At 37.6% G+C, this 27,975-nt stretch overlaps 2 protein-coding genes across 7 annotated transcripts in view; one reads left to right on the top strand and one right to left on the bottom strand.

Moving 5' to 3' along the window:
• pygo (pygopus family PHD finger) overlaps positions 1–27,975 on the top strand; it is an 88,640-nt gene extending 60,665 nt beyond the window's left edge. Inside the window, exons 1-5 of one of the 6 annotated variants that reach the window (XM_018445706.1) lie at positions 23,323–23,726; positions 25,842–26,128; positions 26,211–27,233; positions 27,358–27,503; positions 27,586–27,975. In XM_018445706.1, the coding sequence (XP_018301208.1) occupies positions 25,913–26,128; positions 26,211–27,233; positions 27,358–27,503; positions 27,586–27,706 (1,506 nt within the window). In that variant the 5' untranslated portion in view covers positions 23,323–23,726; positions 25,842–25,912 and the 3' untranslated portion in view covers positions 27,707–27,975. The other 5 variants (XM_018445708.1, XM_018445711.1, XM_018445710.1 and 2 more) reach the window with 5 other exon arrangements.
• On the bottom strand, positions 18–8,223 carry LOC108721259 (chemosensory protein 2). The gene is made up of 3 exons (XM_018445714.1): positions 7,913–8,223; positions 1,526–1,721; positions 18–771 (listed from the first exon to the last, which is right to left on the bottom strand). The coding sequence occupies exons 1-3, from the start codon at positions 7,928–7,930 to the stop codon at positions 626–628; spliced, it is 360 nt and encodes a 119-aa protein (XP_018301216.1). The 5' UTR covers positions 7,931–8,223; the 3' UTR covers positions 18–625.

Here is a 27,975-nt window from a genome sequence, read left to right as displayed (position 1 = left end):
ATATGTCAAATGTGCGAATAGAATTTATACATGTACAACATCTTACATAAATAATAGATAATACAGATAAAATCTTCACATATCAAAACTACCTTTCTACGTATGTGCCTCTGCAGATGATATTTTAATCCTCTAGTTTATAATCTGGATCTTTTTTAGTACAAGCGAAATTTCACTCTCAAATTATTCCAAAATAAAGGAGAGCGGAGTCTAGTCTCTTAAAATAATCGAGAAAGCTGTTTGATAATGTAATAGAAATAATGAAAAATAACTCTGACTCATACTTTTTGAAAATTTAATTAGTAAAAAAAACTTGATTATTTATTCACAGTTATTTACTCTCACTTACCCTTAGTTATAGATTTATTGTTTATATTTTGAGAATCCATTAGTTAGATTTTATTGGTTATAAAAAAGACTTGAGTTGGAAAAAAAACTCAGATTACAGATAGAAGGTTAAATATATCTCTTTCGGTCGAGCTATATTCTTCTTGTGCATTCGATAACAATATTATTAAATAAATGAATGTGATCGACGGTATTCCCGTATATGATCCATTATATCCTTTGTCGCTATATTCTGTACATCCAGCCTCGTGGCTGGCGCGCTTATATCATATCTCGTTTACGGAACTCCGGCGTATTGTTGCACTATCCTGTTCCACTCCTTCGGGAAGGATCGCTGAATGTGAGAAAGGACCTTCTTGATCTGACGTGTTTCTTCGGGACTGCACTGCGGGCAGGAGCCTCTCAGAACCAGCGGCACTAAACCTGGGTAAAATAACGACGTAGGATTTCAACAGAATTTTCGGGTCGGTTTTATGTAGTACGTAAACGTGTATGCGCAAGTTTCTCTTGAGATTCATGTGTGTGCACACAATATTATCGCAAGATATAATGATATTTGATGTTTAACATTTCCGCGAGTATATACAGTTCGTTCTGGAATCTCTGATGTTAATTTTAACCTTTTATGAGGTGAGCGTGGGACGAAAAATAAGGATAGAAGAATAGAAAGGGAGGTTCGCCTCAAAAGCGAATAAACGTTTATGGTACAAATTTGAATAGTTGGAGGTAATGCTCAATATTTAATGCTTTCGATAAAGGATTGAGACTGATACGATCTCACTGAGAGCTTAGGTTCTGCTTCCACAGACACACGAAAACGTTCGACCTCTATGTTTACTCTACGACGACGGAAACGTGACAATTAGCGTGACGTTCTTGTTCGCGTATCTCTCACAGTGGAAATTGAACTCACCGAAATTACATGGAAATTACACCAGTCGTAAACTTTGTCTTGCACAATTCCGATACGATAAACATTGCTAATTTACTCTGAAAATACCGAGCATCTTCTATTCCCTATGACCTTTTTCTCAAAGTACTGTAAAAGTCGATCGTTTTTTTTGGCTTATGCCTCAGGATCGCGATATCAAAGAAGAATTGGAATTTTATTCTAACTCCTGTTTAGGATAATCGCGGGAGATGCGATCTCTCCGCGTTAACGAAGTCTAACTCGTACTTTTCAAACGTCGTCCGACGGGATCGCACGGCGCCTCTCCCAGGGCGCACTTAAGCTGTCTGTTCAAGTAACGTTTGTCGCTTAGAGCCATATTCAGTTGTTCGTCAGAAACCCGCGATCTGCCAGATTGCTGCCCCTCGCTGTCCGATTCAGCGGCCATCGCTGTAGCGAGCAGAGCGCAGGCCAAGACGAGGATCTGCAACATAATTATACATGCAAATACGTGAGCCACAATAGTGTACCAATTATTATTATAATTACTGAATCTTCCCAGTAACGTTCCTGAAATACGAGCTGTAACGTTTCAAAATGTTTCTTGTTTATCGGATCGATACCACAGTTAAACAAATCCAGATTTTCTAGAGCGTTTCATGATTATAGTTCCACGGCTTCATTGCCTCTCGGATTTTCGCCGTAACGCCGTGGAGCGTAAAAAAGGGATTGTCGTTTTACGCGTATTGCGGCGAACCGCGCGGCGCGACGTTAAATTTATTAACACCGACGATATCCCAACGACAGTGCTTAACGTGATTACACCATCTGCAAGTATTATGGTAAACGGGTTCCCCGGCTTTGGAGGGACACGGGAGACACAGGACGGAGCGTGCGCACGGATATACCTGCAATCCCTGTATGGGGGGTGAAATTAGCTGTGCGGCCATCCGACAATAAGGGCGGAAGCACGTCTGTCATGCGGTAACGAAAGCGGATAAGGTAGGGCTGGCCTGCAGGCGAGGCGGTGCGCACGCCAAAGCTAACACGGCTAAACAAGCAGCAACCCACCGTCGTGCCGCTGCTATACGACGGCGGGTATGCGAGTAGTTCCAATCTCTGTTTGCTCGTTCTTCTCTCTCCTCCCTAGTCGCGTCGCGTCGCGTATTGTCGTCGTCGTCATCGTCGTAGTCGGGGTTTAACCAAGGTTGCCGCTTTTAAATTACCTCCTTGTCACCGCGATGATTCTCTCCTTTTTTCATAAACTCACGGCCATTCTAATTCGGGAAGTGAATTTTCTCCTCGCTCGGTACCGCATTTGTACCGCAACACATTCGTCCGTGGTCTTTCTCATTAAGGGTTCTTGAAAGATTCAGCGGGCGCTAACGAGTGTTCGCTAATTTTGTATTTATGTTATTGCACGGCACGATACTATTATTTCATTCGGATTAAAGAGGATTCTCTTTAAGAGCTCGCACGACCGCGCAATATCTGGAAACTACTTAAATACTTCACATGAACCGCGTATTTATTCGATTGAAACTATTTATTGGATATGGTATGAAGTCGACGTTGAATATTGGATACCACTTATGACATTTTCAAAACATCAAATATGTATACTACATGATGGGCATTTGAAAAGTAAATGCCTGTTTCGAACTGTACATATATAGGGATGTTTGAAAGTACCGACAACCGCTGCTCGATGATGGTCCTGTCGCTGGTGATAGTTTTTATACCTCAAAATGGGATATGGGTCAATTGGCTCTTTTGGATTTATGCGGCAATCGAAAAAGTGTACGTGTGTATGTGCGTGTCACGTTGCTTCGTAGTCATTAATAGAACGAGTTTATGGAGACGCGTTTGATTATCCGACACGATAGTTCGGGCGTAGGAACGTATTTCTAGATTATTACGAGTCCGTAATATACCTGAACCCGTAGGCAATCGAATTCCTTCGCGCGCTGTTTATTGGATTCCTTTGACATCCTTTGTGCTACGTATTCTCGCTGATCGAGGTCCTCTTTTGCATATCTCCTCGTAAGTAAACCCGTTTGGAAGCTCGAGCTATTCGCGCCGCGATCGGAAACGTATGATTTGCAGACTACAGTTTTGTTTTATCTTTTGTTTTTATTCCCTTTTGCTATACGTGCAGCGTTATAATTTGAATTTTTAATCCCCGCCTCGCCCTTTCACTGCTTTCTCCGGCCTGGATTTCGAATAACCTCGGGCTTTACGATCGTCCGATTTTTTTTCTTGCCTGTGCGGCTTTTTACGTACGCGTGTAGTTGGGTTTACGATGAATTTTTTATGTTTTTTTTCACTGTAATGCTAAGTACTATGGATAATATATGCGAGGTTGAATACCAAATTCTTCCCTGTCGATTGCAATAACCTTCTCGGTGACGAATTGACCATTTCGATAGGAAGATGGAAAAAATTAAACGGAAATATCTAAAAAAAATTTAGCTAGATATAGAAAATTCTAAAAATAATTTTATTAAACAATTAAATAATTACATTGGAAACTTAAGGATAATAAACAATACTACAAAAAATTATGATATTCTAGCAATCAGTTTGAGAACCCTACATAATTATTTTGACAGTTTAATAAAATTATCTTCAGATTCGTATCTACAATAAATTGTAACTGAATTTTTAGATGATTCAGCAAAACCATTTTTTTCGTGATTGCATCTCAAATTCTTCAGTTTTCTTAAATTCGTCAATTCTTCAATTAAAAATTTGAATAGAATTAATGTGTAATTTGAATAAAATAATTGACCTCTTTTTCTAAAGTTAACTGTAAAACTTCACATTTATTAACAATGTTGCATGTCTAGCAACAACGAGTCTCACGACCTAAATGCGGCTTAATTACGGCGTAATTAGGTTTTGCATTTCAGGTCACACTTAGCACACTCGCCTCCGTTCGTCTGATTTCCCGACGGAATCTCGAATTTCGACTTTTGTGGCAGAATCCTAATAATCGCGACGGCTCCGTAAATCACAGCCCGCGCCATGTACATATATATATAACGTAGGAGTGATTTGTGGATTTGAGGCAGGGGCGCGCTCGCGCAAAACCGTTTACTTCCGCAAACCGGTGTGGATTATAAGAATTATTGCCCGTTCTGAATGGCAAATTGGCGTCGATATATAGATTTTATCGCCGGCACGTCGCGTTAATATCGGTCCTCCTCGCGCGTTATAATGCGTCGGAATGTTTAGTCCAATGAGTGCCGTGCACACTACATGTCTCTCTCTCTCTCTCTCTCTCTCTCTCTCTCTCTCTCTCTCTTCATCTGTTGTACATACGGCGATTCGCATACGGGCCGTTAATTACGATCGTATTGAATGTAACGGCTGATAATGCACCGTAAGCATACGACGCGACGCGTCGCGAAACCGCACTGTTGGTATAGTATTAATTACGTTTATTGCTCGTGCCCGTATACTGCAATAATTACGCGCAGTTATCGACACGGCACTTTCACCTCGCTTCGATTACGATGATTTACTCGACGCGTCTCGTCGTCACGTCTATACGCGCGTTGCAACGGCATTTCGCGGTTATAAATTAATAATCCACACCCACCGCGAATGGAGAGTACTCTCATCGGTGAATGGTAGCTAGAGATATATCAGCGGAAGCAGTCCTGCAAGCTGCAAGTTATACGACCGATACCAGCGTCGCCGTTCGATAAATAATAATTTAGCGACGTTCCTTCCCCCGTTGGCGCAGCATTATTTGTGGCCGCGTTAATTTACGGTTATCAAACTAATTTACCGTTGCTTGGCGGTAATCGAGATATACTAGCGAGATTGTCGCCGGGAGTACGCGTCTTCTCGTTTTGATATTGGTAAATAATATTACTAATAAATAATATAACTTGTGCTCTTTCGGGCACAATATTCATGCGGAGCAGTGGAGAACAAAATTAATAGTAGATTGTAGATTAATCATTGTCGAGCGAAACCGTACTCGAATGAAATTTTAGTGTGTATTTATACTAGAGCTCGCTATTATACGTTTAAACGAAAATACGTTTACACATATAATTAGTATATCCGTTTATTAGAAACGTTTTTCCGAATGTACGTGTAATTAACTATTATACGTTTAAACGAAAACACGTTTACACGTATAATTAGCATATCCGTTTATTAGAATCGTTTTTCCGAATATTTTCACTTTTTTTATATAAACGTTTATCCCTTTATTAAGGAATGTGACGAATTGAGAAAATGCAAAAAATTCGATTTTTAATTTTATTAAAAAACGTTAAAATATTCGAAAAGTTGTTTTTCATAGATGGATATGTTAAATATACATATAAATGTATTTTCGTTTAAATGTATAATAAAACACGTATATTCGGAAAAATATTTCTTTTATAAACGGATATGCTAATTAAATGTTTACCTTCAAGTAAACGTTTTTTTGAAAGCGAATATAAACGGATAAACGTTTTACGTTTACACGTATCTTCGAAAAACGGAATAAAATTAGAGCCCTATACTAAGATCTTGTCTTATAAAATCGTAGATTTTAAGATGATTAACAGACACGCACATTTATCTCGTTCATCAATTTATTTGTGATGCAAATATATCTTTTTAAAACTCTCTTATTCGCAAATTAGAATAAATTATGAAAAAATACGTTAAACGTTATGCAAATTTAATTTATTTTCTCACCGTTTGATATCACATTTTACAATTTTATATGAAATGTAGAAATTAAAACTAATATTCATTGTTATTTCATTTTTCATATTTTATTAAACTTGAAGATAATATTGTTGCATCGAAATTTTATTTATCATCGTTTAAGTGCGCCTTTAAAGTGATTGCACTGAAGATTGCAAAATCGTTGAACAATTTTCTTTGCGATTGTCATTCAGGTCGGGCAATGTTTCCACACCTTTTGCATAAGTATACGATTGCGATATGTATGAATTATAATGTTATCGCATTGCCGATAAGCTGTTGCCAATCGCGTCGCACATACAGCTATCGTGCTACGTGTAGAAATTCGATAATTCGCTTTTATTACAATAGGAATCGCTATTTCTTTTCGTAAGATTCGATCCTAGCCATTTCTTGCGAGCGCGTACAACATGTCGATTACTTAATCTTTATGTGATTCGATAGACATATTTTATCTCGAGTTAATCAAATTTTTCCTGTATGAAGTATAAATATAAAATGTGTTTTCTGATTTTTTTATATATGTATGTAACAAAATATGTCAACTATTTAGCTTGTGTCGTATCTTTTTCAATCCTTATCACAGTTACAAAATTTGACGTAATTTGTAATTAATTTAAACAATATGTAATTAATTTAAACGATTTTTATAATTATTGGCACAAGATTTCAGATCGAGAGACGCAAAAATGTTGATCTAATTTCGATAAAGGTCAATATCCTGTCATATTTAAGCAAATCGATAAAAATACATAATGTGTCTGTTTCATTAATTATAGAAAGATCTTGATATGATATTTCGCTTTTTGTTTTTGTTATTTGTGCATTTTCGTATTATCGGCTCGATGTATATACATAATACGAACAACCACGCTTTGTGAACCAAAGCAATTTTACAGCGCGTTACAGTATTTTCCCGCGCAAGATGCAATTACTTTGCATCGTACGATCGTTTAGCTGTACAAAGGCACATAACAATGGAACATTATTGGTTTAATCTAATGGCACATTAATCCGAGCCTTTGCATACATGTCTAGCAAACATTATTTCATTCCAAACTCAACAATGTAGTATAAAATCTTTATCGACTTCCAATATTTGCTTCGTCTAAATACAATATCTGTACATGAACAGCAAGAATGATCAAAAATTGTTCCGCTCTTTATTTCGGAAAAAGCAAGAATCACGGAAATACACGTACTTTCATAAGATAAATTAAACAAATTATTATTATTATTAATATCACGCGATTTATGTTACCTCGTTACTTAATATTTACTTGTCGTCATTACCGTATTATTTATCATATAATATTTACAAATTTTAATTATGATATACGTTTTTTGTAATTTATAAAGACTGTCTTTTTCATATAAATATGTCAAGATTGATAATTCTGGACTTAATCTTTTTTTAATGTATAGATATTCTTTGTGGGAGCCGCGCAATTTCTACGACGTCCCAAGCAAATATACAATTATGCAAAGTGCGGTGCATTTTTTGACGCGAATTTATTCGTCTCCGAGTAGCTATTCGTTGCGGTGTAAAACGCATTACAATAAAAATAAATCGTGCAGAAGCGGCGGTAGACCCTCCTCTATCCTCAAATACTTCTGTCGTAAATGTACGACACCGAGCGAGAGTCCACGAGGAGGATCCTAAGTAGCTCGTACTGTATCCCGAACGTCCGATGAATAAGCTTCTCGGGACGATATCGCGCGGGAGATTCTCGGTGGCAAGAATTTTCCTTGCATACCGAAACAACCGTTTCGCTCAGCTTCGCGAGAGCGAGTTGCTCTCTCTGGAGGGTGTTCTCCCCCGAAACTTTAAATCACCGACCGTGTGTATATATATATACACACACATATACATATATATGTATAGTGTATACATAGGGTGTGCGTACTGCGCGCGCGAGAAAGTGCATCAACCTGTTGCGCACGTTCGTCACTCACCTTGATTGCCGGAGCCATACCGAAAGCCGGAGGTCGGTCGGTGTTCAAGATCGCGTCGTTTGATCTTAGGTGGGACGAAAAAGTGGAGACGGTATCGATCGCTGCGCTGGTACAGATGATGTGTGTATGTGCGTGCAGTAGCGGCGACCTGCCGAGGAAATCTCTCTCGTGTGCTCTTTCTTGCGGTCGACTCGGCCACAGTCCTCTCACCGCGACACACTGGACTACACTGGACCCAGGAGAAGCACGTATTCGGGCCTTTTCTCCCCTTCCTCCCGATAAACACTAAAGTCCTCGTAACGTACGACACGTGATATATACCGGAGTATTCCGGAGAAGTGCCTACTCTCCTGGTGCCCAATACCGTTGGAAGGGGAAAAGATGCGTGACGTACGTGAGCGAGAGGCCACGTTTTTTCCCTCTTTGAGTACACGCATAATGGATATACGGCCGGATGCTGCTATTTTATGCGACTTTCGTCGGACCATTGCTTTTTTTCGCGGAAGAAAGGAACTGAGCTATTAAATATTTAGCTCTCTTGGATAATGTACAGAAAAAAGAACAAAATTAGAGAGAATCACAGAGATATGAAATTTATTGAGATTTTATTATTCTGAAATTAAAACTCATAGAAAATAATTAGAAAATTGAACGAAATTATGTAAATGAACTAATGGATAAATTAGAAAGTTGCCAGTGTCAATCTAAGGATCACAAGGCTCAACTTACAGTCGCTTTGAGAGCCTTCTTTAACTTTGATACGACGGATATTCGCTGAAAAATTTATATTTCCGGTATAATCGGTACACGAATGTCATTTTACCATGCACATGCATATCACAAGCTTTTAAGTTCTCCCTCGTGATGTGTCGACATACACGAAGCGGAACGGATTCGCCTTGCGAGTCGCGTTTCTTGGAAAAGTCGAGGTGGGTATCGTTAGGCAAGCCGCCTAGTCGATTTCACCCATTGAAGAAATCGCGCTATTATTGACGGCTATTTTCATTTCGTCTTCTCGGCAGAAATGTTTCATATATTATGTAATTACGTTATACGTGGAGAGTTCGCTTGTCACGAATTCATCGAGCTCTTCCTCAAAACGCTTTAAAATAGAGAGCGATTTGACTGCACAGATTAAATATTTCTATGGATAAAATACTGACGGCGATTAATGCGACCCTTTAGCTTACTTTTAGCTTAGCTTAAAATATAGAACCCGTTTAAAAATGCCGTAACTTTGTTTTATTTATTATTATCTTAATTTTACAATTCATATTATCTGAAGTGTCTTGACAAGTGTAAGTGTCGGACAACGGACGTCGTGATATTCGCACGCACGGCGGACGCAGAGTCAAAAGTGACTCAAGAATGAAATTGTTTTAAAACGTTTGAAAAGCAGTTTTTTTATTATAATGTATATAAAATAGAAAGAGAAATAAAAACACATATTTATCATAGAAACAAATATTCATTTATTCATTTTCTTCACAGTTGAAAAGATTGAAAAGAGTAAACAACTCGAACTCGCGAGTCTCGCGAGATCCTGCGTCCGTTGGCGGAATTAATTTGTTATTTTGATATTTCTCTTGCAAATACAGTGATTTGTATATAAATAATTATTTGTATATAAATAATTATAAGTAGAAATTGACCGATGAGTATAATTAAATTTATTATTATCGATATAAAAATGTATATACAATATATATGTATATATTATATATATTTATAAATCAAATAAGACAAAGAATTCTATTTCCGGTTGAAGCGAATCTTGGTGCTTTTAATATTCATATACAATAAATTTTTGCAAATGTATAAAGTTAGCTCTCAATGCGTAGCTAACAGTATATCATAATAAAAATGTCACTGCGTGTGATTTTCAATACATGAGTTTTCTGATTTATCGTTTTATACTTTTGATTTCTACATTTTAGTCTGTGTATTTTTAGGTTGTCTATTTTTTCCGTTTTCAAAAGATACTTTCTCTTTCCTTCTTCCTTTCTCTCTGCTCCTCTTTTTCTCTCTCTATGGACCTACTTGTTGGATGACACCGCATAATGATAACAAGCAGACTCGCCTGGTGAATATTCCCACATTCTACCAACGGAATTAATCATCGCCACATGAAGTAAAATATATTCGCCAGCATGTAAAAATACGCATTTATCTCGTTGTACGCTCAGGCGCAGGTCTCAGCTTTTTACATCGACTCTCCACCGCTTAATGTAGCATTTGCATCGCAAATTTCACCGCTATTTCCTCCGCCGGATACATCCGATCCGCAAAGTTGCATCGTTATAAAAGCAATCCCGATAAAATCACCGACCTGTCTCTCCTGCGAATAACGAGCTAACGAGCGTATTTTTCGGCGCACCGTCTTCTCAGCTTACCGGCGTCGCTCTCTCGTTCTGTCCCGTTGACCTCTTTCTTTCTTTTTTTTTTTATATGTTTCATCGTAACGTCACAACCTGGACGCACAGGAAAGAGCTCCCGATAAAATCGACGAGTTTAATGGAGGCGATCGGTGCACGATGTCGCTCATCGCGTTGCTCACGTTCGTATATTCAACGCAGTATTCGTTCGCGACGATAACGGGTTTCGAAAGCGGGTTTTAATAAAAAAAAAAAAAGAAAAAAAAGACTAAGGAGAAGGCGCGAGAAGAGAGGCATGAAAAATACAGTTGTGACGGTAGAAGAGCGGATGCGCCAATGGGATGCCTCGCCAGCTTCTACATTGACGCGATGGACCATCGACGGAGAAAAATCGTGCCTTGCATCGATTATGACATCAGGCGGAATTCGGCTATGCACTCTCGAGCCGAAAAATCTTTCGTGCTATTTTGTTGGCAAAATCATTTCTGCAACAACATCCAAAAGAAAATAAACATACGCAGGAGTTGGATGAAATGTAATTAGCTGAATCATTATCGAGTAATAAAATTAGCCGTAATTATGATTACCAATATTCGTGATTAATCTGTATTCATGATTGAGTAATGGAAATAAAGATGGCGAGAAATTAATCATAGATTATGATTAAATTATCAGTCACTAATTAAAAAGTGAATATATTTTGGATGATGAATAATTCAACAAATTAACGGAGGAGAATTTTAAAAAATACTGGATTTTTCATAAAGTTCTTATCTATTAATAAGATGCAAACGAAAATCTTCAAGTTAATAGTAAGAAACATTTAGAGACGTCTTACTTGAATGAAAGATAAAAATTCTTACGTAAAACTTGGACACTTGTCGTTACTTGCTTCAACTTTTTAATTTCCCGTATTAAATATTTTAGCATCCAAACTTGGAATTAAAATTTTACTAAAACGCGAAAGTTAAATGAAGAGTGAATTTTATTTTACATCTATTTATACTTTCCAAAACTTCGCAAAAAAAATATGCAGGCAAATAGAGCAAATAATATAAATGATTTAAATGCTACGAATATCTCGCTACTCTTTCATTAGAATTTCTCGCTACTCTTTCATTAGAATTTCTCTGATTAAAAAAAGAATATGATGTTCACACATTTAATACGTCGATGGCAAATTCTCCGTGTATTAATCCAAAGGTTTTCAGCGTTTTGCTGGCGACATTCTAGAGAGAGAGAGGGAGAGAGAGAGAGAAAGAGAGAAGAAGGATTCCAGGCCCTGTCGATCGCGTTGATTTGTTCGTTAGTTTCCGCGTAGAGGGATTTAATTTCCCGGGGAACAACGAAAAGTGTATTTTTGTTCCGGAGATTTTCGCACCGGCGGCATCCAAAAGAGGGTGGATTCCGACAAAGTCGACGTGTCAGTGCAATGGCACCCTCCCCCCTTTCATGCTTCGATTTTTTTTCCGCACTACCTCTCCGTCATTGACTCTGCCTTCCTTTCTCCTTTTTCGTCACCCCGACGAGGTTGTCGGGGGAGCTGTTTGAATGGACGATCGTTTCGAGGCGATCCGATTGTTCCAACGGAACGAGTTTACCCTGGAAAAAAAAGTGAGCCCGATGGGGAAAGAGGAGATCGATGGCTTATTGTGCTGTTAGTCACGTCGTATGACTCTTCTGCAGAGGGGAAGAAAAGTACGGAAGAGGCAGCTTGATTCACCTCGCGTTGAGTTTATTTAACATTTGCAGCCGCTTAACAGCCCAATTGGTTTTATATAGGTATATATCCTTTCAGCGCGTCCCATGCATATTGAAACGCGGCAGATCGTGGAGTGCGTGACAATTATCGTTATTATTTAATTTAATAATAATTTAACAGCTTTATATATATATACATTCCTACTTTATATCATGAATTATTATATAATTATTTAAATTTAATTAACTTTAATTATGTAACTTTTGCAGCTACTAGCACGAACATTTAGGGATACTTCTTATTATTCAATTTAATAGATCGATTTTATTTAATTAATTGTATTTACAGTTCTCGTCTAATCGATCGGCGCAACAATAACGTAATTTGGTAGCAGGTATCGTTACATAATAATAACAATCAGGTAACAGGCATTGCGATGTATTTACTAGAAAAATTGTACTTCCTAGTGCACGGGACGGTGGCGTACAGTCCTGAGAGAAAATTACGAAAACTGCCCCCGGTGATTAAGTCGACTTTAACGGGGAATGTGCCGGACGTAAATTTGAGATATCGCGCGGATGGTCGCGTTAATTTCTTTTTTTTCGTTGTTATTTACCAAGCTATTGGAAAAATTCAACGGTTTTATCTTTTCCCCGGGTTCGCGCAAATGGTTTTTCCGTTTCTACATGGCGCGTGTAACAGCCATAACACGCGTGAATAGTTGTGAATAGTGAATTGCATAAATAAACGGCGTTTCGCATTTCAATTCGCAGGGAAACGAATGCCTTGTTGTATGTAGCGCCATTTATATATGTACGTGCACACCTCGGCAATCGAGTCCTGCGCTGTAAATCCTTGACTGCCAAGCGAACTTACCGTGAGGTGGATCAACGGACGGTTAAACCGGTAGATTAGGGACGGGAAAAGGATGATGCTTGTTTTAACCCTTCTACGAGGGTTAATCTTCTCCCGGAGAATTCGTATAACCAGTCCGTAGCTTAACAAGGGGATTTCCCTCTGAGAATATAAATTTAGATAAACAAGTTTTAATCGCATTTTGTTACTGGAAATTTCACCGCCGCAACGTTAACTGCAATTTAATTATGTTAATTTTAAACGAATTTAGCAGGCACCGTCATTATTCGCGCTCGCGCGCGTGCGGAATCGGCGGAAAAAAAAATTGCGTGCTTAAATGTACGAGATTACACGGCGCGCTGCTACCAGTAACGGCGTCGAGTTACGCGAAATTAATCGTTACACGTTTAACATTAAATTTATCGACAGAACCGTCCCGCTTTTGAGCCGCGCTTGATATTGGCTGGATTAAATAAACCGTCCGTGTTATTTAAATATTTATTCGGGGGAAATTACTCGCGTTGGCTTAATAAATTCAACTATGATTTCCCCACAGACTTGATCTCGGCAAGTTTCGAAGCGTTGAGCGTTAGAAAAAGACCAGATAAGAGATCTCTTTCTGCAGATTTTATTTTTACTTCATTTCGTTTAAAGCCGATCGAGCTTAATCCGATCGAGCTTCTTATCTCCAAAAATCCGCTGAGTATCTTATCTCAATAACAGCTATATACTCCAATGGCAGTAGTGATTTTGTAGACATTTTCACGTAATTATAAAAATATCCTGCACGTTCGTTATTTTTTGTGCAAACGAACATTATTTGGTATATATTTGTACTCTCATTTTTCACATATATGAGATTCAGTCTTAAAAACATTTTACATTTAAAAATGTTAATTGCTTTTAAAAATTTCAATTTTTATCATCTGTTTCAAATGTTATATAATTTCTGAATAAAAAGAAAATTCGCGGTTTGAAGAATTAAATGTAGCAACGTGTCATGTATTCGTCCGTAAATATTCCAGAAAAGTTTATTCTGTTTTACAGGCGCAATAGATATTTCTTCACGGTTTACAATTTGCATTGGAGAAACAGCTTCAGCTGAAGGACATCTCACGCAGATTTGCTACAGCCGCATTGTTCGCGTATAGAAAGTTGTCCGCCGACTGAGGCGGGGGGTCCGACTGATTCAAGCATAAAGCGAAGTTTTAAACTGCTACTTGCTACTTGTGTGTGACAAAACACGGGGAAAGGTATGTACGTTAGAATGAACATAGTGATTTGACATTTTCACTGGCATTCACAAGATACCCGATCGACTGTCACAACGACGATGACGACAACGATGGCGATGAGAACGAGTTAATCATCTGTCGATGAGAATGACAACGTCAATGAGGAGCGAACGAGTGGATTGAATGCAATTTTGTCATTATAGGGTGTTCGCTGGAGATAATGTCGCGGTGAGCGAGAGAGAGAGAGAGAGAGAGAGAGAGAGAGAGAGAGAGAGAGAGAGAGAGAGAGAACTCTACCGAGTTTCCATCGAGCGGAGCTGCGCATGTTTAATGAGTTAATTTTTCGTTGCGAGCACAAACAACGGGTCGTAATTAACAGTTCGTAGATAGGGTTGCAGATACCACTGATGAGGAACACGTGCGCGCGGTCGCTCAGGGTTGATTCCGTGTTTTCACCCGCGTCTCGTCGACCGTACGTAATACGTTGTGAATGAGTCGCCTGATTACGGGCCTGCGAAAAAGAAATCCCAAGGTGAAAGTTCATGGGAACGCGTTACGGTTCTCTCTGCGTCGCCTTGTGCGACACACTCGCTTAATAAGAGAAAGTGGGAAAAGTCGGCTCGACCCGTCGTCGTCGTTGCTGAATAGACACCAACGGGCGTGCGTTTCCCGGAAATATCTCGTATGGACGTCGAACCCGGATAATAAAATCTCAGTAGATAAAAATCTATCGAGATATTTCGTTCCTTTTTTTTGTGTATATTAATATTACTTTATTGTACAAATATAAAAGCTATTATTTTATTGTCCAAATATAATAGAAGAGTATCCTTTTCGGTATAGAAAATCTGATCTGAATGATCCAATAAAAAATATTTCTCAATTCGCAAAATTGATTTCTCTCTCCAGTTACATATCGAGGCAACGTTTACACGAGTTTCGGACGCACAGTCGCGGATCTCAGGAGGGCAGAGGCAAAGATTGTGCGCTCGCGACGTAAAAGTTGAATGAGAGTTGGCGTAGCCCCACGTTCTCGATGTTGCGCGTACCGCGCGTGTAACGGCACAGCCTCTGGTTTTTCTCCGAAGTTTGCCGGTGACATTATTGATTGAAAACTCGACGGCTGTGTTTCGGCGCGCGGGCGAGTTAACCCGCAGTACGTGGAGTGGACCCGAGGACCACCACCGAGAAATTGACACGGTTCGCAGCAAACACCGCCGTGTAATTATCGCCGTCAATCGCCGAGTTCGGAAGGCAAATCGAGTGGCGGCATCGGCAGTTCTCGCGCGAGCTATGGTGATACCCGCGATAAACGTGTGCAATTTTTTCGGTAAACAGCAGCCAACGTTGAATAACGCTTGACAACGGTACCTACGATGAAAGAGAAAAAGGAAACGTTTTATCTCACACAATGACATATATAATATACATAAAACGAGTATTCTGTTCGTAACTTGAAGCCGGAAGATGACAGTTTAACAGGGTCCATGGTTCTGTTGCGTCTCTTTCCATCTTCAGAAAAAGCAGAAATAACATGAAACCTCAACAGTCACTTAGGACGGTATTCATAGTCCGTACTTGTTTCAAGACTGTCTTAAGTAATATCTTAAGGTGCTGAAACGGCCCTCTGATTGATTCGTGACATCTTAATATTGTATATAAGATGATCTTAAATATAAAAACTGACTATGAATAATAAGGCCAGCCTTATAGGCTAAGTTATTCCACCTTTTGATTAATTCAGCTCACTTTCTTACTCTCTTTTACTCTTTTACTCTTTTGTTTATCCATTCGATAAATTATTATATAGTTTATCCGAAGATAGAACAACCGGTCCTTAAACTGTCAATTTCGGACTTTATTTCCACCACTGAAAATATGGCAATGCTTGACCTATATATACATACGTATATTGTTGATCCCACACAGCAGAAATATCCTGAATATATCATACGGATATTCTATAGATGTTGCGATATCTTTAGACTATCACCGTAATATAATTTGAACATTTCTGCTGTATGGGACATAAATCGTCGTACATTATGCAAATCGTGTTGTGTAACAAGTCGTCGTATTCTACGGAGCTGGATCCGGACTGTCGAAATTTATGAAACAGCACAAATTGAAGTTTAACTTTTTTTTGTTACATGCAAAGAGTCATATTTTCGTTCGAGTATATTTGCAGTCGAAGCGCGAATCTCGCCACGGTCAATATTATTGTGTAATAATTTGTATTGTGCGAATATTGAGGATTCGGTCAATACACGAAAACAATAAAAGTAAGTTCGGTCTTTATTGAAGTTTCGTCGATATGTAGCTACGTGCACTGGAAAACATTGCGCAACGTCATGCCAATGTGAGTTTACTTCAGCATAGTTATTGGAAATATAATTGATTGTAGGAATCGTGGAATTGTTGGATTGTAGGAATGTTAATAAATTTTTAATTCATTCGTTCTTTTTCCGTAACTCGGTAACACGATGTTAAGGTAATTTGCATTTTTTTTTTAGCACTTGTGATAATCTTTTCCAATAAATTATCAATCATCGTCCTCTTTTCTTTCTTTTCTCGTATAACTGTGACATGCAAATTGTACGATCGCAACTATATGTATTATTTAACGTGTTGCTTCGACATTCAAAGCGTTTATCGAAGACAACTCCGAACAATCGGAACCCAACTTGAGTTTCCTTCCTAATACGTTTCTATTCTATAGACGCCGATATATTTCTTCGATAATAACGATCGTTCGAAAAGAGTAGAATTAATCGTCCTATTATCGGGTTCTGAAAACGGAAAAGATAGGAATCACAAAGAAATGGGCTTCCTCGTTGATATCAATTGAATGGCATTCGAGCAGCGAAAACTGCAACGGACTTTCTTGAATCTCTTCAATGGCGCTACATTTTCTCGCGAGGCGTATTAACGATCCGCCGAGCGTAAAGTGACTCGGGATACGTTCCACACCGCTGTAGAAGAATTGCTCGAGTTAAATTCTTTATAAGGGACACCAGGGAATGCTGAAGCATCCTTGAGCAATGGGTCAAGGATCGTTTCTCGACGACTTGGTCGGCGATGCAATCGGCGTATCCGCTCGGATGTAATGGAAAAATGTGTTCCAGCGGTAATAAATCGGCGTGATTGCACACGGGTCTCGTATACATGCGTAAGCGTGTAAAGAGAATGGAATATAGACATAGATGGTTATAAACATTTAAGAACATGGGCAATAGACATATCCAGAGGCGTGTTCGTATTCTCACCTGGATGCTCCTCGGATGTCACAAGGATGACATGACACTCGGGAAGCATCCGCAAGTGGAAATCCGAACGCGCTTCAGGAAAGTTCAGGGAATTCGAATCTCCTCGAATCTTTTTATTTATAATTCTTTAATTTTGTAAATTTAATCGAATGATCTTTATCTTATTCATCGTTCCTCCTCTTCTTTTTATTTAACTTTAATTCAATATTACATTTTAATATTTTTTAATTTCTAAATTTAGCAATGTTTCTCATACAGGAGGCCTGTTTATATTGTTTCTTGAATTTTTACAATTTCTTTTCTTTATAGGAAAGTTTTACAAAACCTAATATTTTTCCTATTCAAAATCAGGAACGAGAAGGAGATATTCTAAATTCTAAAATATAAAAAAATTAATTTATTAATTTATTAATGTAAAATATTTTTATTTATGTTATGATAGAATTGATAACACTCCGAAAACAATTCTGAATTCCTATATTTGAAAACATTATAAAATATCGCGTAGCATTTGATTTCAATGTATTTTCGGAAAATGCGATAAAATTTTAAATATTTTTTGCGAAGAATAAACGTTCTGTTTTTGTGTGTGTGGAGTAAATTTTTTAATGATTATTTTTGATTATAAAATATCCGTTTGAAATTTCATAAAATTCCTGCAAATAAGAGTCCGGACTTCCGGAGAGAAAAAAATAAGAGGAAAATGATGAAGCAATTGAAGTTATGCAATGTTGAGGTTTAAGTCGTAAGTAGTATTTCATAGTTAAACTTTGTATTTTTGATTGTCGAAAGTAAATGTTCAGAAAGAAAGAAGAAGAGTCTGTAAATTATTTATGGCCATATAGGCACTTTACTTTTATGACATGATTCTTTAATGATATTTTCTTTGAGCGATCTGAAGTCGACTGGTAAAAAGACATCGAAAATTCATCAGTCGTCCAAATATGCAATTATAAATGGGCGCCTTCGGAAGAAGTTATCAGGATATGGACAGGTGAGCCGCTTTCTTTTGAGGTCTGAGTAAATCGCTCGGTCTTTGTGTGATTTGCGCAAATCGTTCGTTTCTTATTCAGGACACGTGTGCACCACGTGACAGATTGATTGGCGCGTCGTTTTTGTTTGGGCGATGTCGCTATTTTGCGGAATCCGTTCGCGTAGGTGGACGATTGCCACAACGAGCAATCCACCGATTGCATCCTCCGCCGCCCCTGTTAGGCCCGATTCGATTGTGATTCCTTTCCGACTCTTTCTTTTTTTTTTTTAGGATACAGCATTGATACTGTTAAACAAATGGAATAGCAGTTCCGGCGCTTTTTATTACAGGAAACACGTTTTGTTTTGAGTGGCGGCTTATTGCTTTCGACGAGTTCTACATTGAGAGCTTTTTTTAAACACTGCGTATAAAAATCTATTTTTTATTTGATTTTTTTTTATTGATTGAAAAGAATTCTTTTCATGAAGATACGAGGGTGAAGAGTTTTGGCATTATTGTCAAATTATCTGTGAGGAAGGTTTTGCAGTTTACTTTCATATAAAAATAAACCGCTTTCCACAAAGTCCAATGAATTTTCATGAGTTACCCTCTTTCGTCCGATGTTTCTTAATGCGAATATTTTTTTAAAGGAAGCCATATCTACGTAAAAATAAATTTAAGAAACGTTTCTAGAATCCAAAATATATTCCGTGTGATAATTCAATACTTAAACAATCCATTTTCATACACTTTTAATAAAAAAAATCCGAACAAGTTTTAATCTCTATTAACGTTTCTTAAATATAAAATATTAATAAAGAAACGTAATAATCGTACGATTACGGATTAACGGAACACGAGACATCGCTCGATAATTGCACAACAAGAAATACAAAGAAATATCTCCTAAGAGGCCAATAACCATATGATTTACCCCACTTAGTGGACTCCTTCGGAGAAATTTATTAAATCCTTCCCTCGTCCTCACGTCTTTTGTCATACTCTTGTCCTCCGTACCCCGTTGAGATTCCCCCGGGATACACCATCCCAGTTTTCTTCTCCTCCGGGGATTGGCCCAGTTTTTCCGCCCCGTTCACGATGCTTCCGATTTGTACCACTTTTACCCGGACGAAAACGGCGACTCCGGGATATATACTTTATATCCTTCGATAAAAATAAATCGCGAGTGCCCAGGCAGTTAATGAGATCGATAGAGCCGTTAACGTGAACGGATAACGAGAGGGAGGAGGTGACGGCATTCCCGTTTTTTCATATTACATATCGGCTCCAGGAAAATGGCCGATCGTATTAATTTCGTCTGTCCGTTTGGACAACAGATGGACAGCTATATCAGGGATTTCTCTTTCCTCATGTGAAATAATGCACACATCGTGAAAGTTACTTCATACATACAGACAATGTAATTACGCAAGAGATAACTTCATCAAAATAGCGCAAATTTTGTGAGAAGATGTAAGACAAAACTTCTAAGATTTTTACTAATTTTGTTATGTAATATTTCGTATTATTATACATTCATTGTGTTAAATTTTTTTTATTTTATAATATTTGTGTTACTAACATATTTATTTTGTGTTAAGGGGATGCTGATGAAGCATGCCCTTAACACAAAATAAATATGTTAATAACCTGTAATTGCCTGTATTATCGAACTAGCGTTTTTTACGTTTTTGTTGCTGTCGAATTTCTTCGTAATGATTTCAGAATAAAAATTTCTTTTCCACGATTAAAACATGTGACATGTATATGCCAATGTACTTGTCGCTGGTGTATTTTGTGTTCAAAGCTTGAAAAAATAAAAAATTAAAGATTTCTTTATCCATTTTACTTTCAGCGTTAGTCGCCATACTGAGATAAAAATGGATAAAGAAATTTGTAATTTTTTATTTTTTCCAGCTTTGGACACGAAATACACCAGCGATAAGTACATTAGCATTTACATTTTAATCGTGGAAAAGGAATTTTTATTCTGTAAAACCACTACGAAGAAATTCAACAGGAACAAAAACGTCAAAAACGTTAATTTTATTGGTAATACAGGCGGCTCCAGCATCCCCTTAAATTAACATGAAAATTTGAATGGATCGTTTAGGACTGTTTGTGAAATATGTTAAATTTTAATACAAATTTTCCAACTGTGTAATTTATGTTAATTGTAATTTATGTTAAAAATCATTAATTTTATTTTCAAAAAACACTAAAATGACTCTCATAAAAAAGAATGAATACTAAATATATTTTAATAAGAATATAATTCAAACTTATAAACTTTCTGTAGTAAAAAAGATTGAATTTGACATTTTTAATAAAAAATGTTTGAGTAGATCCAGTAGACTGTCAACTTCGGAAGATTAATATAAGAATGAGGACACAAAGAGTTTTTCCTGAAATCGTCGATGTGGCTTTATTCTTCCAAAAATAATAGTATCTCATGTATACAAACATATAATTATGCAAAAGATAACTGCAAAAAATAGCATCAAAATAGCGCAAATTTTGCGAGATCTAAGATTCTTACTAATTTTGTTATGTTATTCAATTTTATCATAATATCTAATTTAATGTAGTAATAGAGACACAAAGAGTCTTTTCAAACTTTATCTCCCTCAAAAATAATAGTATTTCGTCTGGTATCGGCTGTCACTTACTTGTAAGTACTTTTTCACGTTCAACATTGTGTTACATATCGTTTCCTTCGGAGGTAATCGTTTCGACTGACTCGAAGCGTGTCTCACATCTTGTCTCACAATTGCGACAAGCTTGTGCTAATGTTAAAATAAAATTGCGAGTAAGTAAGACAACGGTGACTTTCGGTTCCGAGGACCGTGCGTAGTGTACGCAGACAGGTAGGCAGTCAGCTTAAATATTCGAGGTAGACACTCGCGAGAGCTGTTTTCCTGGCTGTTAAGCCGGGTTAATTCACTGATGTAACTGAAATAATTAAAGCGATGCATGCAAGCACTCTACGCCGAAGCTTTAAGCTCGGACGCGGCTATAGCAACCCGCGTCGTGCAAAATGTTATGGCGTGAATTTCACGTACCCGTGTCGACCATGCATGCCACTTTATTCGTAACATGAATAAAAATTACTTCATACAAAACTTATCGTTTAAAGCTTGAATTTTCACCGCAATATGCAGCAGTATCTCTTACGGAATATTTTTTTTATCCACGAGTTTAATCAGTCTTAGCGCGCGCGCGCGCTCGAAGCTGTATTATTTTATATTAACTTTTCAGGGCGAACGTCAAATCTGCAACACAGTTACTGACGCTGAATCTGTCAAACTCATTTAATTTATGCTAATTAAAAAGACACTAATTAATTTCAAGAAAACCAAAATGACACATCTCGCATTAAAAAATAATTATTCTTATTCAAATATACCAAGTAATATTCAAGTATATTTTAATAAGAATAAAATACTATTTATATTTTAATAAGAATAATTTAAATTTACAAATAACATAAAGGAAATTGTTTGGTATTTTTGACAAAGAGATATTGAGTGAATCCAATAGACCTACGTCAGCTCCAGAGGATTAAAAGTTAATATAGATTGACGTAATTTAACTTAAATTCCTGATTGCTATGAAGCAGAATCTATTCTTTTTATATATAGTTTATCCAATATTCTGCGTTGAAAAGCAAAGAAGGCGAAAGCTTATACTTTTAGGAAAATTAAAAGATGTGGAAACGTGAACACACACACACACACGTTTCAAATACAAGTTTTCATATAAATAAATTTATATGAAAACACACGAAATGTAAAATAAAGATCTTTCACGTTCGTTTAAACTGATCTTATTTTAAAGATATAAATGTTTCAATATGAAACTATAATGATCTTGTATAAGACTGACTGATTTTGTTTGGGCCAATGTAGATTATCTGTAATTTCGGCTTAATTTACTCTTCAATGAAATGTTTTTTTATTTTTAGAATGAGGAAAATTAAATAAAAAATAAATTGATCTATCGAGATTAAAGTTAATCTACAATATATTAGAGAAACGGGCATGAGACTGGTGTGTGACATGGTCATCAGAGTTTTGCGTCTACGCGTAAAATATAATAATCCACAACTACAACTACATGCATGCCCTGCAGCAAACAAGTTGACGTTATTCATCCTCATTTTGACATCAAAATGACGTCTTTAACGTTAAAATATCGTCAAAATGGTGACAAATAACATCAACTAGTTTGCTAGGTGTATATATAATATAAATTATGTAAACTATAGCTATTTTACATATTTTTAACTTTCATACATTATGACTGCAGATTTTATTAGATGCTTAAATCAAAAGTTTCTTTAGACAAAAGCATAAAAAAATGAAGAGATTTTGCTGTAACATCATTCGAAAGTCGCTATTTTGAATCTGATTGCAGGACTGAAAAGTATCATCTTTATCTATTAAACTATTCATTTTTTTTATAATTGTTACTATTTTATACCTACTTTTATGTACAGAATAAGATGAATTAATTGATGTAAAGAAACCACAAAATTGCTTTAAAAAAAATATGCAATATGCGTACTTACAAATTACATATTTTTTTAAGCAACTATGTGTCTTCTTTATATTAATTGATTCGCCTCACATTATTCTGTGCCTTTTGATCAATACACACACATTTCATAATTTACAAAATCACAGTTTTAGCCAATTTTATCGAAGCACTTTTTTCACATGATTTATAGGATCCTTTAATGTAAATATAATATGATACATAAAAATTTCATGTAAAACTAATCTTGAAATAAATCCTAAATTCGCGCTTCGAAATCCCTTGCCGATCGTAGGTCATCGAGAAATCTAGAATCCGCCGTTATCGACCGAGTCACGCCGCTTTTCTGCGAATTTGTTGCGTCGTCGGCAACATCAAACCGCTATCTACCGGAGGCGCACGGGTCTCACACGGTGGACACGGATAGGCGACAAATACAGGCGCGAGGGGGACACGCGTAACGCGACAATGGCGACCTGAGCAGATTCGTGTGGTGTATATGGCGATACCTCGCTCCGTTATCCGAGCTCAGTGACACCAAGAGTGCGAGATTGCGTTAATCGCGATCGTGTACGCGCGTCCGTGAATGCGCGGCCCGTTCGCGATACCGAGAGATGCGTTGCGCGCGAGACTCAAGCCAGAATCGCGTACAGACGGATCGTTCGTCTGATTCGTCCTGCTAAGGCCAGCAGCAACAGTAGTGCAGCGAGCAGCAACAGTAGCGGCAGCGACAACAGCGATAGAATCGCCGACGGTAGCGGCGGCTGGATTGCGACGTGGATCTGTGGTGCCGGTGTTACTCCGGGGAAAAAACGACCGTCGCCAAGTCGCCATGCACACGATCTCCTCGTCGCGTCCGCTATAATGCGCTGGTGAGTACGACGACGTCAGTCGCGCGATTCCCTCGCGCCTCCGGATACCCGGCCGGCTTTTTAAATCGCCCGGTGCATCGCGCGTTGCGTGCGATCTTTATCGTCCTGCCTTAAACACCGCTGTACATAAATGTTGCATTTATCCCGCGCGCTGCGGATGCACACAAATCGTGTGCGGTCAACTTGCGGAGGCGCCTTACGGAGGCTCGATGGTGATACTCCGTGGTTAGGTTAGGTTAGTCTCTGCGAGAGAACTGCGAGGCGACGTTTGTTTTGCTCCTTTTTACGTTCGCCGCGCGACGAGACCCGACGAGGGTTCTTCTCTATTTTGTTGTACCGCAAGTCTCTTATCGCCGTTCCGAAGGTACAGTCGTGTCGTAAAGGCGCTTCTCTCTCACTTTCTCTCTTTTTTTTTTTCTCTTACGCCGTGTGTATGTGTGTGTCTCTTTCTCTTTTTTGCCTTCACGATCTTCCGTCTCATTCGTGATGGACGGACCGCTGGCGCGCCACCGAGGTAACGGTAGTAATTTCGTTATTTATATCGGCATATGTAAATATAGGCGGTATGCTGCGATGTACAGATATGCATACGCGGGTCCCGAGCTTTCGAGTATGTGTATACGTGCGTGTGTGAACGTACGTGCGCTCTCTCGCGCACCAGCTTGTTTATAAGTGATAAGTCTCTCACGCCGCGAGAGAATAATTTCAATGGAGCAACGATGCGATAAGAATGTTTCGTTACTCCGCTGTATATCGGTCATATACGCTGCCACTCTGATTGGTAACTTGTTAAAAAATTTCTCGAACGGCGTGTAGGACAGCGTTATAATATAGCAAGTAAAAACTGGATATAACTTTAATTAATTATTTTGTATATATCTGACTGAGATAATCGAGTAATTATTAATGAATTTATTGTGAGAGACGTTCAAGTGATGATATGCAGTTTTTTTTTTTCGTAAATAATTATAAGATATTTATATAAATATCGAAAATATGTATATTTTAATATAATGTTTATTTTAATAATTTTATTTGAATAATATTTAATAATATAATAATTTTTAAATTTATGAATAAATGTATTATTCAATAATAATCGTATAATTGTTAAATTATCTTTTTACGTAAATATATAAAGAATTTTATACACAAATTATATTTATTATATATGAAATTAATATTTATCTTTAATAATCGTAAGTAATTGTTTTATGAAACATGAAATTAAACATTAAACAAATTTGATTTATTGAATTAAGCTTTGACTTCATTTAATCATTTGATAATTTAAAATATTACATATTTGCATTAAGACTAATGAATATTTGCCTACACTCGTGAAATCTGTTACAAATATCAGCAAATATTTATGACTGATAATATGCGTATTTGTAAAATTATAATTGAAGTACTTACTGCAACAGTGGTTAATACATATTTCGTAAAAAGAAATAAATAGAGGGCTTTGTCTAATTTCTGCCAATATCACGTGTTAGACTTATTGATATACGGAGAGAGCATAGCATTGAAACCATCTTGGCAGACCTAGAAATATCTAGAATGTGTATGGGTAGAATCAGAGACATAATATGGACGCCACCCGTATGTAAAATTGGTCGAAAAATGGGAGAGTTAGAATGCGAAGAGTATCTAGTTTTTAACTTTTTCTATTCAAGAAATCACAATAGTTTGGAAGAGAGAGATTGATCGTCTTCACATTCTCTCTCTCTCTTTTATTGATCACATTTGTTGTATACTATTTAGATACGGATAGCGCAATTCATACTTTATGTCTTTGAATAGAAAATACATTATTTCTCTCTCTCTCTCCCTCTCTCCCTCCTGAAACGAAATTCGACTAATAGGACAATAATAGAAAGAGAATTTTAGGGCCATAGTTTTACTTTTTTCTTTTTAAGTCTGTCAAAATGAAAGATCAAAGAGATTTTGCCACATATTCCGTCCAATACTATGTATCAATGGTTAGACTACATTGTGAGTTGCAGTAAACAACAAGCATTGCAAGTCCTTCAGTTATTAAATTATTTGAATGTGTATCTTTTAAAGTAAATTTATATACAATTAGGTTCCTTTTTGCTTGTTTTTTAACAGTGGATTAAGAATAATTACTTGCCACGAAAATCCAGTAGTGCTGGCATGATAAAATAAGGGAAGCGAAGGAAATGAGCCACAATATTGCGGGCATGCCACCCTTCACAAGGATGCCATTGGGGGGTATGGGAATGGGTGTGAATATGGGCCCCAATGCCCCACATCCTGACTCTTCTGCTCATCCCCATCCACCACCGCCACCACCAGCTGGTGCTAATCCTAAAAAGAAAAGGCGTACAAATGCAAGTGTTGCCCAACCACCCCCGCAACAACCTCCATCTGTACAGGTAATTTTGTTATATATACATATTTTAATGTATTACTGCTATAAATTATTGTCTTATTATTAATCTAATATTCTTTTAACAGGATCTACTACCCCCACCCTTGACTGGTTACGGTGACACAATAGTAGCAAGTAATCCTTTCGATGACACACCACCACCAACGCCTCAAAGTCCGATGATGCATGGTGCACCTTCACATATGCATCCTCATCATCCACATCACATGGGTGGCCCTCCTATGCGAGGCATGAGCCCTTTAACTACGATAGGTGGCATGAGTCCTATGATGCCACATAACATGGGCAATATGAGTCCTATGGGTAATTCACCCATGACAAATCACATGAATCATATGGGAGCTATGTCTCCTATGAATCATGCTCCTATCGGAGGTATGAGCCCTATGAATAACATGGGTCCAAATATGCCTCCTGGTCCAATGAACACCATGAATAATCATATGAATATGAGCCATATGGGAAATTCGCAATTAAGTGGTCCACCTATGGGTAGTCCGATGAATAATATGAATAGTGGACCTATGGGTAGTCCAATGAACAACATGGGTCACAATATGGGCAGTCCTATGGGTGGACCTTTAGGATCTCCAATGAACATGGGAGGATCTAATCATATGCCCAATGGACCAATGAACATGAACAACATAAATAGCCATATACCGCCCAACAGTCCATTAAATGGGCCATCACTAAACAATGTAAACAGTCCACTGGGACATAATGGATCTCAACCTCATCCGAATCACATGGGAAATAATCTTAACAACTTAGGAAGACCTATGAATGGACCTATGACCACCATGAGTTCGATGGTATCGAGCAACATGAATATGACTGGACCAAATCAAATTAATAACATGAATATGGGTGGTCCAGGAATGAGTAGTATGTCCAATATGAATATTAGCCATCACAATCAAATGGGAAGTCACATGGCAGGTCCAATGGGCACAATGTCCAACAATATGGGTGGTGGACCACCTATGGGACATCCTATCAGTTCTATGGGAGGGTCCATGCCACCACACGGATTTCAAGGTCCACCAGGAATGGGTCCAAAGCCAATGCCAATTTCTGCAGGCAAAGTAAGTTATATATGCTTTTATCAAGTATATTATATTACTTGCAATTAATGTAATTAACTTATGATAACTACATTTAGCAAGTTTGGATTAAAAATACTTATTTGTAATTTATCATTTTTTGCAGATATATCCTCCAGATCAGTCAATGGTATTTAATCCACAAAATCCTAATGCGCCGCCGATTTATCCCTGTGGAATTTGTCATAAAGAAGTACATGATAATGATCAGGCAATTTTGTGCGAATCAGGTTGTAATTTTTGGTTTCATAGGTAAGTCGTTAAAACAATGATCTTAGCAAAGTAATATAAAATGTATGATTTTTTTTTTTTTTTGACAACGCGATTATTTCAGGGGCTGCACAGGATTGACGGAATACGCTTATCAATCATTAACGCAAGAGGTCTATGCAGAATGGGTGTGTGATAAGTGTTTGCAATCGAAAAGCATACCCTTGGTTAAGTATAAACCATAACACTTCGTGTCCCGTCGTTCGTGCGACGCTCCAGTGACTATTTGTTAGCGTTTATATGTGGTACACGCACATATGCGTGTGCGATTGTGCACACAACACATATACACAGACACCCTAGCACATGATAAATATTAATGCACGTGCGAAGTCGTGCATTCAACATAAAATACGCTGTTGTTGATACCTTAGCTTTAACTTGTTGAAATATTAGGATACCATTGTAAGTTGTATCGATGAATATGAAAGCAGAGGTACAACTCAAATGTCAT

Source organism: Mycetomoellerius zeteki, unplaced genomic scaffold, assembly GCF_001594055.1.
Source record: "Mycetomoellerius zeteki isolate Tzet28-1 unplaced genomic scaffold, Tzet1.0 scaffold164, whole genome shotgun sequence".
Taxonomy (NCBI): domain Eukaryota; kingdom Metazoa; phylum Arthropoda; class Insecta; order Hymenoptera; family Formicidae; genus Mycetomoellerius; species Mycetomoellerius zeteki.
Note: the sequence above shows the minus strand (reverse complement) of the source record. Positions and strands in the feature narration are given on the sequence as shown.